The sequence below is a fragment of the Gallinula chloropus genome, assembly GCF_964237585.1.
Source record: "Gallinula chloropus genome assembly, chromosome: 17".
Taxonomy (NCBI): domain Eukaryota; kingdom Metazoa; phylum Chordata; class Aves; order Gruiformes; family Rallidae; genus Gallinula; species Gallinula chloropus.
In genome coordinates, this window is record NC_140102.1 from 10,202,161 (window position 1) to 10,217,294 (window position 15,134).

Consider the following 15,134-nt stretch of genomic DNA (forward strand, 5'->3'; position numbering starts at 1 on the left):
CCTTCTTGTTGCAAAGGTTGAAAGGTTATTTCAGCAAGTAAGGCAGAACCTGGGACTCCTGCTGCAGCTCAGCCTCCCACGTAGAACCATTTTGCCTCACAGGCAGAAAAACTCCAGCTCTTCCCAGGAATAAATACTTCAGCCTCTGTTACCATCAGGTACTTCTGCCAGCTGCCTTGTCAGGGAACGTGACCAGAACAAGCATGGAACAGACAGAGCTGTGAACTAGCCCCTGTGGTGCAGTTTCTGAGGTTCTGTGAAGCCTGTGGTTACCTAACCTAAAGTTCACAGCACGGTATGGGCATGTGAGGACTGCAGCAGGCTTATACATACCTGCCTCCAGTTCTCAGTCCCCAGGGAGGCTGGAGGTATTGCACCTCTGAGCAGCCAGGGCAAGGCAGGACAGCCCAGAAGGCCAAGTCCCCAAAAGGGAGAACACTACCCAGTGCTCTCCTGATGCCAGGGCTGGGGAACTGCTGGGAGCAGCTCTCCTCTCCAGTCCCACCTCCTCAGCTTCAGCTAGTACTACAGCTGCAAGTGTTGCCCATCTTTTGCAGTTCAAAGTCCCATCTCAGAAGTAATCTAAAACAGAACATCACCAGCTTTTAAAGGCAAACTGTTTCCAGGGACTAAACACCAGTTCTGTGGCACTACATCATGAGCAACATGCCCCAAGTGCCAGTTGAGGTGGAGGGTGCTCAGGCCTTAGTACCACTGGGTGGTAACTGAATGCCAAGAACACCCCTGTCTCAGGGTAGCTTTAGTGGTGGTTCACCAGCACATCCAGCTGAGCAGACAGCAGGTTACCCAAGGAGCTCTCTTAAGCTACAATGGTTGCAGAATTACCCCAAAGCCACTGAGGTCAGGTGGAAGCACACATGCACGGCCTCTGCAAGAGTAACCAAACCCATTTAGCACAGCTGCTCACAGTAGGGACTTGCTTGTTTAGTTTTCCTCTAAAATTCAGATGTTTAAGTCTCAGAGCTAAAACATTCAACAGTGGATTACATGGCGTGTGCAGACAGCCTTTATTACTAGTGTCAAGTGCTCCTTCCAGTCACTGCCTGGATCCATCCAGCTCTGGCCCATCCTTTCCCAGGCAGCCCTTCAAGCTAGACACCCCTTCTCACGCTCTGCAGCCTTGCTGACAGAAGAGGGGAAGGACACTTTCCAGCTAGCCTGAGCTTTGCCCACCAAAACCAAAATGCCCAAGCAAGGAGCCTGGCAGTGCCAAGCCAGGTTCTGATGAGTACTAGTGAGCTGCTGCCTCTGCCCTGGCAGAAACAGACACACAACTGAAAAATAAAGACTTTAATGTAAAGATTCTTTGGAAATAACAAAAAGAAAAGATGCTGGGGACTTGGGGGGAAAGGAAGAGACTGAGCTGCATCCTACCAGGCAGAGCAGGGAGTGCTACTTCATTGAAAGCCCACAAAGGTCTCACAACAGCCAGAGCCAGGAGCATCTTTGTACAGAGGATAAGAGTGACCCAGCACGCAGCAAGTCACTAAGAGCAAGGGAATGGTGACTGGCTTAACACCCCCTTTGATACTCATTCCCCACAAGGTAACTGAGGAGCCATCACACCTTCCAGCCCATCCCCAGAACACCTCTGTAAGCATTCAGCAGTTCTCCTGCACAAAGCTCTGTGGAACCACTTGGTACAGGGGAAGATGGGTCACCCACACAAACAGCAAAACATGACACATCGGAATGGCAGCTGTGTTACTCCAGATGGATCTCTGGGCCACAGCATTAAGTCCAGCCGGAAGAGAGGAATCTGGCCATGCAGAGAAGTCCTCTGTTACTGTGGATGCTGCTGCTGGTTCTGGTCTTGGCCCCTAGGGTGGTTTTCTGGACGATCCTCAGGGAGAGGGTTATAGTTGGGATCCTCTTCAGGTGTGTCAAATACCATCTTCCTGGCGAGGGACATGCCCATCCCACCAGGCAGGCGGGTTAGGGAAGCAAGCTGAGGACAAGTAAAACCCCAAACTCTCCTAGGAACACCCCAGCCCCTCACAGCCTCCCCCCTGTTAGTGCAGCACTGACTGTTCTTTTGCCTGGCTCAATGGGTTATAACAGTACCTGCTTCCTTGATCTCTAGGTCAGCTTTGATCCTCAGCCTAAAGCAGAGCATGTTCTGCTTTGTTTAACTAGAGAAATACATCAGAAGAAACCCTCCCAGCTCCTGGCATTCCCACAAGCAGCACCAATGCTCCAGTTCAACCAGCAAAGCTTCAGGTAAAAGCAGTTGCTTTATGGACCCTGTGTGACGTGCAGAACACTAGTGCTTTCTGCAGCAGAGGCACAAGCTGTTGAGCTGAAGCGCGGTGGTATCCTGTGGTCACCCCACACTGTCAGTGTGCTATGGAAGTGACCCAGGCTCAGAAGGAACACAGCAAAGCCCAGAAAGAACCAGCTTTACTTACAGGAAACCAGGGGTTAACAGCAGCTTCTTTCCTCCAGGCTGGTTGGGGAAAACATCCTCCAAGAAATAATAGATGTGACCCACAGCAATCCCTGGGGAGAGACATCACCAAGGTCAGGCCCAGCTGTGACTCCTCTGCCAGCTGACCCTCAGCTGCTGGGAGCTTAAGCTCTGAGAACCCCTCAGCTGTGTACCCAGGCCCAGCTCCCACCAGAGCCACCCGTGCTGCAGTGCCAGTGGTGGCTGTGACAGGCACAGCAGCAGCCAGGGAGCCTGCCAGCCTAAAGGCAGCCCCAGGCACAGCACAGGCATCAGGCAGAGCTCATCACATCCAGCTTCTGCTCATGGAGAGGACACAGCAAAATGCAGGCCACAAGCAAAAGCTCAGGCATGAGGCTGGCTGCCCAGAGACCTCAATACTGCAGGAAACCTACTGCCTTAAACATGGCGAAACCAAGAGACAGTGCCAGTGCCCCAGTAGCATCCATGAGATCTGAGCACTGTGGCTGCCACCCTTGTCCCCAGCACCCACCAGCTCTGACTTACCCAGTAAGTCAATGATGATGGAGTTGCCCAGGAGCAGAGAGAATCCCATCAGGACCCAGGGCAAGAAGGGGGCCTGGAAGTTGAGAAGCCCGAAGAAGTTCATGCGGATATAAGGGTTCCTGCGACTCCACACATACACCAGCATGATGGTGAAAGCCTGGCCCAGGAAGAACAGACTGGCAAAGAGTCCAAATAGCTGGGAGCTATGGAGTCAAGGAAAAACATGCCCACCCTAAGCCCCACCTCCAGGCAGCACAGGATGTCTTCAGACCAAAAAGCCCAGAACTCCTGGCAGCTGATCACAGTGTGCAGGACGTTTCCCGTGCCACCAAACCTTTCCTGGGCTTGCTGAGATTACCAATCCCCATCCCATTCCCCTCCCTGCCACTCCAGAACAAGACACTCTGGAGTAGCACATGCAGATTGCTCACTCCTTCCTTAAGCTACTTTCTACAGCCATCAATGACCAGGGAGCTCATGTAGTCATCTCCACAAAGTGACCATCAGAAGAGACCTTCAGAGAAGGGGCTTCGCATTCACAGATTCACAGAATTGTAGGGGTTGGAAGGGACCTCCAGAGGTCACTGGGTCCAACCTCTCTGCCAAAGCAGCTCCCTAGGACAGGTTGCACAGGGAGGCATCCAGACAGGTCTTGAATATCTCCAGAGAAGGAGACTCCACACCCCCTGGGCAGCCTGTCCCAGGGCTCTGTCACCCTCACCAAGAAACAGTTCTGCATATTGGTGAGGAACTTCCTGTGCTCCAACTTGAAGCCATCACCCCTTGCCCTGTCCCCACAGACACTGAGAAGAGGTCGGCCATTTCCCCTGTGTCCCACACTTCAGATAGTTATAAACATTAATCAGAACCCCTCTCAGTCTTCTTTTCTCAAGGCATTGTTAGAGCACTTGCCAGACACACATCCCATCCAGTGTCACTCCTCTACAATAGGGTTTCAGCAGCAAGAGATGGCCATTGCCCTTCACAAGCATCTTCTCCAGGACACAAAGAGGCAGCTGGAGGCAAGTTGGATTTCATGTTGCAGTTGGATTCCAAATCTACCTACGGCCAAATACAGGGTTGCTGCCTAGACACTGACAAGCCAGACACCCAGGGATGGCTGACAGCCACAGGATGTCACACAGCTTTGTGCAAAGCTCTGTGGGGACAGTGGTGCACTGAGCTGTCTGCATAAGGCAGCAGCAAGACATTCTGAGCAGGTTTTATGCTGGGGCTGGGGAGATCGTTCTCCCCATACAGGCTACTTTGTCCTAGATGTGTGATGGTATCTCCAGCCACTAATAGGTTGCAGGAGACAGCAGATACATGTGGGCACCCCACTACTTGTGCTTATGGCTCCATGTTCTGGCCTTCAGCTCAGTGTTCTGAGCCCTCCTCATGCCAGCTATGGCCACACTGCAGTGTGCTGTGGCTGGATGTTTTTTCACAGAGTGTGACAAGGGGCCGCCTTGCAGGCTGAGCTTCCTGAGCACGCTGCCACACCTCCTCCTCTGGGGTAAGGCAGCCTGTCCCTTCGCCAGACGCATCAGCACTTCCAGTCACCAACAAGAGCACATGAAGCTTCTCCTGTATTTTGCTCCCACTCAGCATCCCGCGTGAGGCACAGGCCATAGGCCTCCAGAGGCAGGGTGGGCAAGACAGGGAGTACAAGCTGTGCCATACAGCCAGAAACTGCCCCCTCCAAGCTGCCACCCCTCTCCCCCACCACACTCAGCAGAGCCCCCCTGTGCCTCAGGGCACCAGGAAGGTTCCCAAGCCAGCTGTGCAGCCCAGCAGGCAGGTGCTGAGCTATCTGGTACAGCTGGGATATGAAGTGCCAGCAAACAAGCCCCACACTATCTCAGGGGATGCCACAAAGCTTCAACCAACTCGAAAGGATACTGTCATGAGAAACCCTCCGAAGAGGAACATGAAGACGAAGTCAGCCGTCCTGCCACGGAAGGAGCCTTCTTCCAGCATGCGGCAGTACCTGTACCTGAGAGCAGGAGAGAAGGGAGGGGTTGCAGTATAGGAAATTAACAGCTGACCACCCAGTGTCCCCACAGGGTGACTTTGTGGGAAAGAGCCAGCTGCAAGCTATTTCATCACAGGAAGCTGTCAGCCAGGTGTCCAAGCCCCGGCACAGAGCAGTGCGGAGAAGGAGGTGCAAGAGGAGGCCAGAGTTGCCTGGGGAATGGCTTCAGTTCAGACCAAAAGAGCCAAGGGAACACTCTACAGCCCTCAACTACTGCCAGGACAAGCCAGGGAGGCAGACAGACTGACAGGGGGAATCACATCTAAGCTAAAAGGGGAGCAGAGCGCTTTACTGAGACCAAAGGATACAGAAATATCATGTTGAAAAAGAAACTGAATCCCAGGGGGCCAAAAAAGAGGAAGTTGGTGATCAGCCTCCATATCTGAAAAAGAGAGAGGAGAGAGGGGGTGGACAGACAGGTCTCTCCCCATCACATGCACCCATCACCCATCCCTTGGGTTGTTCAGTCATGCACCTGCCCGTTGAGAACTGCCCTGTGGCACCAGAGAGCCTTGACGTGGGGCATCCCCACACCACACACATTGGAGTGTGTCATTCTTCAGGTGCAGGGGAGGAGATTTGATTGCCCTACTCCTCTGGAATGGGCAGACTCATCACCAGGGGCATAGTAAACCAGCCAGATGACCTCACTACCACAGAGCCCCCACGCAGCCTGATGTCAGCTGGCCAACCCCCCGGGGCCACAGAAGAGGACACAGGCTTCGAGGCAAGGCCAGAGAGCCATCTCCACCCGGCCATGCGAGGGAAGAGGCACCACCTTGGCAACCAGACCCTACCCCGGGCTGGCACAGCAGGAAGATGCCCCCTGCATCAACACGGCACCCCTGACACCCCGGGCAGGGGGACGCGGGGCCCAGCCCACCGCCCTCCTCACTAGGAAGGGCCCACCCCACCGCGGGGCCTCACCTGGAACTTCCTGAAGATGAGGTCGGGGTTGAAGTACAGCTGGAAGGGCGTGATGAACTCCAGCTGCTGGGAGAGACAGGGAGAGACAGGCTGAGCCGCTGCCACCCGCCGCCCTCAGCCAGCCCCCGACTCCCCGCCACGGCCTCCCTCCGCCCTCCCCCGCGGGGCCCCCTCCCGCCCTCACCACGGCGGCGGTGGTCAGCACGCAGGCGGTGGTGTAGGCCCGCGTCACGGCGGGCATGCCCAGGTACTCCTGCGCGAAGCCCTGGTAGGCCATGTCGCGCGGCAGCAGCGCTCGGCCGCGCCGGGGCCCTTTAACAGCCCCCACCGCGCCGGCGGCGGGGCCGCGCCCCCCCGAGTCGCGTCCGGCCAATCCCGGCCCGACAGCCGGCGGTAGCCGGCCAATCGCAGCGCGCCTCATGCCGTCGGCCTCCGCCCGCCGCCAACCCGGAATGGACCCGCCGCGGCAGGTGACGGGCCGGCAGGGGAAGAGCCCCCGAGGCACCGCCCCCCGGAGGCGGGACGAGCCTCCGCAGCCAACGGCAGCGGCCGAGGGAAGGCGGGGAAGGGAAGGGAAGGGAAGAGGCGGCCGATCGGCGGGGCGGGCCGGCGGGTGCGCGCGTTGCACGTGGGGCTGTGCGGGCCGCGGCGGTGTCTGGGCCCCGCGCTCCGGGAGCCCCGACCGCCTCCGCCCGGCCCCTGCGCCGCCGGGGAGGCAGCTCCGGTCCCCCTGCGGCAGGGCCGGAGCGGCGGGGGCTGTGCTGGTCGGACGGGTGCCGCCGTCGCGAGGGCTGAGAGGCTGCGGGGGGTTCGCGGTTCACCCGAGATCGCCGCTTCCTCTCAGCCAGGCGGTTCCCGAGCTCTGTGCCAGGTGGTCAGGGGAACCGAGAGGCAGCGTGGCGGGTCGGGCTGCGGTTGTGGGGTGCCCTGCGGAACGGTGGTGGCATCATGTACACTCAGCTTCCGAGGGGAGCCCGGAGAGGCGCTGCGCCCCATGTAACTGCATTACAGAGCGCTCTCTGACAGGAGGCCCAGCTACCTCAGCCCCTCCTTGTAAGGAAGGTGCTCTACTCCATCACCTTGGCACTGTGCTGGGCTCTTTCAAGGAGTTCCATGTCCTTGAACTGAGGGGCCCAGAACTGGACACAATATTTCAGGTGGGGTCTCACTGGGGCAGAGCAGAGGGGGAGAAGGGCCTCTCTCGACCTACAAACCAACCCCCTTCTCATACACCCCAGGAAGCCATTGGCTTTCTTAGCCACAGGGGCACAGTGCTGTCTCATCGTCATCCTGCTGTCCCCCAGGACCCCCAGGTCCCTCTCACCTACGCTGCTCTCCAACAGCCCAGTCCCGAACCTCTACTGGTACCTGGAGTTTTTCTTGCCCAGATGCCAGACCCTACCCTTGCCCTTGTTACATCTCATTACAGTTTGGCTGAAGGGCAGCACAGCCCTCTGGGGTGTCAGACACCCTTCCCAGGGCTGTGTTGTCACCAAGTTTGCTGGCTGTACACTCCATTCCCACACCCAGGCCATCAATAAATATATTGAATAGTACCAGTCCCAGCGCTGACCCCTGAGAGACCCCACCAGACACAGGCCTCCAGCCAGACTCTGTCCCGGTGATCAAAACTCGCTGGCTTCTTCCCTTCAACCAGCTCTCAATCCACCTCACTGCTCGACTGTCCAGACCACACTTCCTCAGTTTAGCCACGAGGATGCTGCGGGAGACGGTGTCAAACGCTTTACTGAGCTCAGGGTAGACCACATCTACTGCCCTACGAAAAAACCTAACCAAAAGGTCTAATGTTACAGCCACCCTGGCTTCGGGCTGGTGTAGGGATTTTGCAGAAGGTTAGGCTGTCATCAGAGCCGTAATGAGCTCTGAGATTTCCCTGTAAGCTCTCAGTTAATAGGAAAAAGGTGGAGGAGGAGGGTTTGGGTTTCCACCACCTCTGCCCTGACTGCTGTTTGATGAACAAAACCCAGCTGGACGATGAGAGCACTGGAGGTTAAAGCAACATACCGGGGAAGAGAAGACAGAGAGGTGGGCACCTAGGGGAGCAGGGGATGGTTCCTGGGCACCCTGGGCCCTGTGGTGCTGAGTGTCTCTGGCCTGGCTGCTCGGGGAGGAAGGAGAAACTGCTGCAGGTCGGAGCTGCATAAAGGATCCTGGGAATGGAATTGAGAGGGGAGCTTGGACCTTGAACTGCCAACAGCGTCAGTAAGCTCAGCTGTGTTGTCACAGGCTTTTGGTGGGAGCTGGGATGGATGTGAGAGCTCTGGCCGGTGAGTAGACCTGAGCTCACAAGGAGAGACAACTCCTCATCAGGGCCAGGAGCTTGGCAAGGGGCTGTCTGTGTGGCTGCTTCAGCCCAAATGCTGCCCTGCTGCAGCCTGGCCCTTCAGTGTGCCATGGAGCTCAGAGCCGCTGCAGAAGGGAAAGCTGAGAGCAAATAAATTAATAACAAATGAGATCAATGAGTACGTATCCTGTGGCTTTGGACAGGGGATTAGAGGCTTCCTACGCTCTCCCTGCCTGTGGGCAACACCAGCTGGAAGCCGCATTCAAGCACTAATTCCTGCCCCTTCCTTGTTTGAACCAAGGCTGGAAGCCTCTCTGCTGGAAGGAGGTCATCATTCTGGAGCTCAGTCTCACTAGCTCCAGAGAGATGAGAAACCAAATGATAAATCCCATTTACTCCCTGTGGGGGCTATGTGCAAACCAGATATTGCTTGAAGTCTAAAAAAAGTAATGTTCCTCATTTTTCTTCTTTTCCCTTCTTTGCCAGCCAAAGCTGGAGGACTTGACTTGTCCAGGCTTCTACTTAAGGCCTTCTTTCCTAAGATTCATGAGGGGGAAGGGCGAGAAGCGATGAAAGGCTTTGGGAAGCTCACACTGGAAGAGGCCAAACAAATCGCAGTGACACCCCTGGTTCCCAGGCTGCTTTCCACCCATGACCTCACTCCCTTCGGAGCTCAGCCAAGCGAACTGAATGCGCTACAGCATGCCCAGGGGCAGCTTTAGTCTTTATTGTAATTCTTGTCACATTTTATGTGTTTTCCGAGTTCTGTCCCTCCACAGCTCCCCATCAGCCTGGCCATGAGTTCGCATCACTCTCCTTTGCAGTGATGCTGACATGCCGATGTAAGTACCAGCCTGGAAAACACAAACCCACACTCTTTGTCTTGGCTGCAAGAAGGTCTGAGGGACAGCCAGAACAGAACAACTGCTCAGGAGTTTCTCTGCTCATTTCCTCCTGCCCTGTCCTATTGTCCTCCCCCTGCCCAGGGACCCAGAGCAGATGTGTAAGCATAGGTCTGAGCAGCAATGATGTACCGTCACTGTCTGACATCCTCTGGGATCCCCCTCCTTTTGGAAGCAGTTGAATACATGTCAAGGTGCAGCATCAATTTCAAACCCCAAGACATCACAAAAATATGTCTGCTGGCCAGACTTCAGTCCATTTTAGATGGGGTTTAAAAAAGGTCTCTGCCTGGGGGCTCTTGGAGCTGCCCGAGGAAGTGACTGAAGAACTCCCACCTGTAACCTTTGCTCAAGTCACTCCCAGAAGAACTGAAACCCCATGGTACCAGTGCAGCTCTCTCTTCTAGAAGGTATTTATTTACCCATCTGCATCTGCAGGCTTAGTGATAGTAACCTGTACCATAAACGTCTACAAGCTGCAAACAACTCACCAGACAATATTCCTGGAGAAGTAGAACCAGTGTCTCTTGCAGAGCCATCACTGTGGATTCACTTGGCCTTTGATTTAAAAAAAAAACACCCAGGACTATTTCCTGAAAGAGCATGGGTTTGCACACACACAGTGCCAGGCTGCTACTGGACTCTCCTGTTACCTCTGGATTTGTTTCCCTCTTTCTGGGGTGATTTTAAGGAACACACAACCATTTGCTTGGGGTTGCAGGTCAGCCTAACCCTGCAACAGAAACTCAACAGCTTCCTGCTCGGTTTCTGCAAACCAAAATAGCAAAGAGTTAGAAAACAGAAAGAGCTGCTAACTCTCCCCATGAGTTAAACAGCACATAAACCTCAAGAAGGCACATGAGCAAAGATAAATGGGCTGTTGCAGCATTCATCTCCTTTGTTTGTAGTAAATTATTGCGTGTAATTCATGTTTCCTGTCCATAAATGCCAGAGGAACTTGAAGACATGGAATCCATTCTAATTTAGTAAAGACAAAAACAACTCCTTTTGAGCCCATCTGGAACTTGTTTTTACAGTAATTGTTTTGGGCTCAGTAACGAGTTCAAGATCTAACTGCCCTCACTAATTGTTTCAAGAACAAACAGATGCTTTGTCTAAAGGCAGCAGGTCCCATTTTGCCCAGCACAGCACTCTTCAGGGTTGCAGGATGAAAGGAGCTGTGTGCCATGTCAGCACAGGTCCTAATGAGGATTGGCGCCCTGGCCAGCGGTGCTTGCCCCTGTCAGCAGCTGATGGGGCAGGAAACCAGCCACACTCTTGATGAGTGTCCAGCCAGTGACACGTGCCCTCTGCTCTTTAACACCATTGGCATCTTGTTGGTAAATTCATCTGGTGACCTGTTGTGGCATGTCCTACTGTGAGAAGTCATACCTGGTCTGATGACGTGGAGACAGCTCCTCTAGCAGGGCTTTAGGGCACGCAGCAGAGAGAGTCCATTCCCTGACCACCTAACCCCAAGCTCCTTGGCTGGAATAATCCTCCATCCCCTACAGCAGAGGCCAAACTCTTCATTTGAAAACAAAGCCACTCCCCAAGGCCCACCAGGATGTGAGGCTATGCAAGTTCTGTATAAGGTCCCACCTACCCTAGCACTCCCGGGACACGCAGTGCCTGAGATCCCCATTAGCCCCGGTGTAGAACAGGTCACTGCGTGGCTGATGCACTGGCTCTAGGAACAGATTTGGGAAGAGCAGCACCGAGCTCCCTATGAGTGAGCCACAGGAGCTGGAGGGACCTTACTGGAAGGTTCTTTCAGCTCTCAGATGCAGTCTTCAGAGGCATGGGCAACAGGTGCCAAGAGCTCCAGATCCACCACGGAGAGGTCACTAAGGGTTTCTGCTCCAGTTTGGGAAACAAGGCTCCACGGACCACTGTACATAGATAAGCTGTGTAATCACAACTGCCCAAGGCACTTGAAATGTTTACTTTTCAATGTTTAATGGCCACATAGAAATTCTTTCTCCTTCACTGAAGGATTTCCTGTCCCAGATCAGCTAATTCTACAGTGTGACAGCTAAAGTCAGAAGAAAGTGAATCATACAGAACTGGTTGGGTCTTTTTATTTGTTTGTTTGTTAGGAAGAAACTAAACATAGCACTTAGAGCTCAGCCCTCCCAGGTCATGTGGTTTGCACAGGGTTTGCTGTAAATCAAAGTTTATGTTATTTTTATTTCCTATGTTTTTTAGTTCAAAACCAAGTTTTGCATCTGGCATACGATGAGAACAAAAGTTCTCACCTAAATCTCTTTGAGCAGAGCCTGTTCATCTATCCAAATAAAGCATCTCTTTCAAAACATCTTGCAATCATGAGTTGAAGACATCAAGCAAGAAAACGTCTGTCTCTGCAGTTATTTTTTTTTTCCAGGGCTTAATCACCCTTGTTAAATTCTTTTGCCTTGTGATCTGTCCTCTACACCATAGGTCACCTCCCACAGCTGGGAATATCCTTCAAGGGCCTTTATTTTCTATCATCCATTTCATAAGTACTGTGGCTACATCAACCAGAGCACTGAAAAACAATGCTTGTTTCTTATGAGAAGAGGTCTGTGTTCAGCGCTCACAGCTGAGCATGCTGTCAGCTGTTGAAGACCCCTACAAGGAGTCAGAAGTAGCAGTGGTACCACTGAGTGCTTTCACCAGCAGCAGGACTATGTGTCCTAGTCCAGGTGCCCCTCAGTAAGTCAGTGGGAAGCTCTAATAATGCCTCTCTCTGAAATGTTAGATAAGAGATCAGGATGTCTGACACTCCGACACTGCTGCACATATTTCCCTTCCTCTGACAGGGATGTTCAGCAACGTTTACTGCCATCTGGCAGAGCCTCAATGCTCTTCTTTTGCATTCAGGAACAGAGATTTTGTTCAGCCAAGTAGTTCTCTCTGGCCTTCAAGTCACCCAGTTTCAGCTGCCTGCCAACATCAGTGTCTGGTACAAAGAAAGAAGGAAAGGGAATAGTTCAGCCACAACATGACCTACAGTTCACAGCGGACAGAGAAAAGGGTATTTCAATTATTTTTAGTATTTGGGACTTTCTCAGTTTTCCCAGAGAAGCACTATTGCTTATCAGGAGGATGAAAACACAGACTGTACACAGAACATAGAGCCAGCAGCTAGTTTCCTTGGCTGTGGCAGCCCTTATGTCCTCAGAGGACTCAGCTCCCATGTATCTCCTCTGGTCTGGAAAGCATCCCAGTGACTTTGTGTGGTGGCAGAAGCTCTGTCAGCATTGGGTCCCTGCCCTGAGAAACCTCTGCAATGAAGCCCGTTTCCTGAAGTACTTACACAGTGTCTTGAACTTGCATAAATTGTGGGTTTTTTCTAAGGGACATTAGTGAACCGTTGGAACTGAGAATAATGGTGTCACAGCAGGGCACTCATTTCCTACTAAGAAAATCCGTTCTAACAGCTAAGTTCCATAAACATTGCTTTCACCATAAAACCAGCAGACCTGCTGGATAGTTCTTGAGAAAGCAGCTTGTTTGTAGTTGATGTTATTTTTTCTTCTGCATTCAGAGTGAGTGCTGCAGGACACGGGACAAGCAGACAGAGGTATTTCATCTTTAACCCAGAAAGAGGAAGCAGAGAAGGGTTTACAGATGTAGAGAGAGATAGCTACAAGCAGCCAGAGAGCAGCTCCGGATCTCTTCTGCGATTTACAGCGTGGTGTTTGTAGGGGGAAATCATCCTGTAGAGCCAAGCCTCACACATGGCAGTGGGGCCCCTTTTCTCCTGCAGTGTAATTGCAGTTGATCTAGATGATCCTGGGTAGGAGCCTCTCAGTGCGTAGCAGATCAAAGAGCATGTGTTGATGGTCTTTCCTAATGGCAGGATTACTACTTACTCCTGCAGTCAGATAATTACAGGCAGAGACTGCCATCACATTCTCCAAATAACTGCTCTCCCATGCTCATGGCATTGCATTTCACCTTGATTGTGAGGGGTCTGAGTTCAGTACAAAAGTGTTTGAGAGAAGAGGGTGGTAGGTCCCAACAGTGGTGCTGGGAACCAGCTGGGTTTATGTGAAGGCTTCCAAAGCCAGGAGTTTGAGTGTCTGCAGTGTGGTGGTTATATGCTGGTGACAGACCCCAAGACCGGAGATTTCTCATCTACATCAACTGATACACTGAAATTTTTAGGACATATCCTAAGGGCTGAACACTGGGCATGCTGGGGTTTTTAAGGTACAGCAGGATGCCAGTTAGAAACACAACCAACATGAATGCCTGTCAGCTCCAAAGCATTAAGTCTTACAGACACTATGCAGGAGAAAAAAAACTCTCCAGGATCTCCCACTTCAGCGAGCTGCCCACACAGCAACAGTCAATGTGTGCCCTTCTGGGACAGGCAGGCGTGGGAGCAGCCTGTGCCACAACCCGTGGCACCTCACTGCCTACCCCCAGGACTTCACTAGGTGGTCCCTGCTTATAAGATGCCAGGAAGAAGGAGAAAGCACTTGCCTAATAGAGAGTATGTGTTTTTCTCCCTGGAATTCTACCCAAATCTGGTCTCATCCAGAATGTACATCAGAAACTAGAGCTTTCCATTTTGAATATATTACTGTTCTTGATACATGCTGCCTACACTGTAAATCAGTGGCTGTTAACTTTACAGTTCTGCCTGTTTCCCCAGTGAGCAAGTTACCGTTTGGGCGGCAGTAGTTAGTCCTGGGAACCCTGCCACAGGCAGCCAAATGCTGGGCTGTCGGGCTCAGGGCTTGCTACAGGAGATTTTGTACTTCTCCTGCCACTTAGTGGCTGCAGCTGATGCAGCACCACATCCCTACATCCACATCCATAACAGTATTTCTCTGATGTTTTGTATTTCTGTTCAGGTGTAGTAAAGCCTGAGTAGGGACAAAGAGGCATTTAAAAAAAAAAAAAAGTTTCACTTCTTTTAAATACTTGGAAACCTCCCAGCCCCTCACAAACTGCACTCCACAGGGTGAGTGAATTGATTACTCCCAAAGGGCAGGTATTTCCTCAGAGAGCAGCTTTGCTGTTACCGCTGGCAGTGCAGTACACCTCCATCTCCCCCAGGGCCCATCGCTAGGATTCTTGAGGACACACCGTGTCTCTCTGCTGGGGAGTGCCCTTCTATTCTACAGAAAGAAGCTGGCACTGCTGTCTTCTGTAGCTTGCATGGAGAAGGGAACTGCTTCTGGAACAGTAACCAGCTATGGCACGAGCCAAACCCATTACACAAGGCCCGATGGCTACTCCGGCCTGCTTAAGTGGTTGGCAGCCAACTCACACTCTAGTGACTGATAATCCAAAGACAAAGATGAAAGGTCACTGAAGAAGCCACTATTACAGTGGGATGAAACCTTTTCACCTCATTAGAATTTAGCTAGGGCCTCTCAGGGGTAGAGGAGGGGCTTCTACTGAACAGAGTAATTTTTAACCAAGGCACTAAAAAAGAACTGTTTCATTTTTGTACTCCCAGGGTGTGACATAAATCTATTGTATGAAGGCTTCTCCACCATATCTCTGTGAACTTGTCCAATTCCTTGTTCAGCATCTCCCAAGCACAAAACCAGTTCTAGTTCTTGGCAAAGTCAGCCCCTGTTGCCTCAGAAGGGCTCTTCCCCTGCCCTCTGAGGCTGTAGGAGGGAACTAGGTTTAAGGAACAGCAGGATGATGCTGTGCAAGATGGTATGACAACTCAAAACGAGCTGAGAACTTTTTGGTAAGATATTCTTGGGATTGGCATAATGAGACATTTGAAAGGTTTGGGATTGGTTCACTGACAGGACCAAAGGAAATAGTCTGCTTTGTCTTTCAGATCCTAGATTGGCTTCTAGGACAAACACAGCTGGAGAAAAGGCTGCAATTTTCTTCTGCCTTGATCATGTTTAATCATACAAGAGCCTTTGGGCAATTGTACCAGATGCTTTGAGAGGGAATTTATGCTGTAAACCACTGGCCTTCAGGAGGATTTTGTCAGCTCTGGATCTTGCAGAATAGTTTTCCCAA

General features: G+C 52.3%; 1 protein-coding gene across 2 annotated transcripts; it reads right to left on the minus strand.

The window, feature by feature from the left end:
* Window positions 1-1,296: 1,296 nt before the first annotated feature.
* DERL3 (derlin 3) lies at window positions 1,297-6,237 on the minus strand (the record flags this gene model as incomplete). Of its 2 annotated transcripts, none has more annotated exons than XM_084272283.1 (7): window positions 1,297-1,919; window positions 2,430-2,520; window positions 2,975-3,170; window positions 4,877-4,970; window positions 5,318-5,391; window positions 5,937-6,002; window positions 6,121-6,237. In XM_084272283.1, 7 exons carry the CDS (start codon window positions 6,211-6,213, stop codon window positions 1,805-1,807), a joined length of 729 nt encoding a protein of 242 aa, XP_084128409.1. In that variant the 3' UTR covers window positions 1,297-1,804. The 2 variants fall into 2 exon arrangements, with proteins under 2 accessions (XP_084128409.1, XP_084128410.1); XM_084272284.1 differs by having other exon boundaries at window positions 5,937-5,999; window positions 6,121-6,213.
* Between the last annotated feature and the right edge of the window lie 8,897 nt (window positions 6,238-15,134).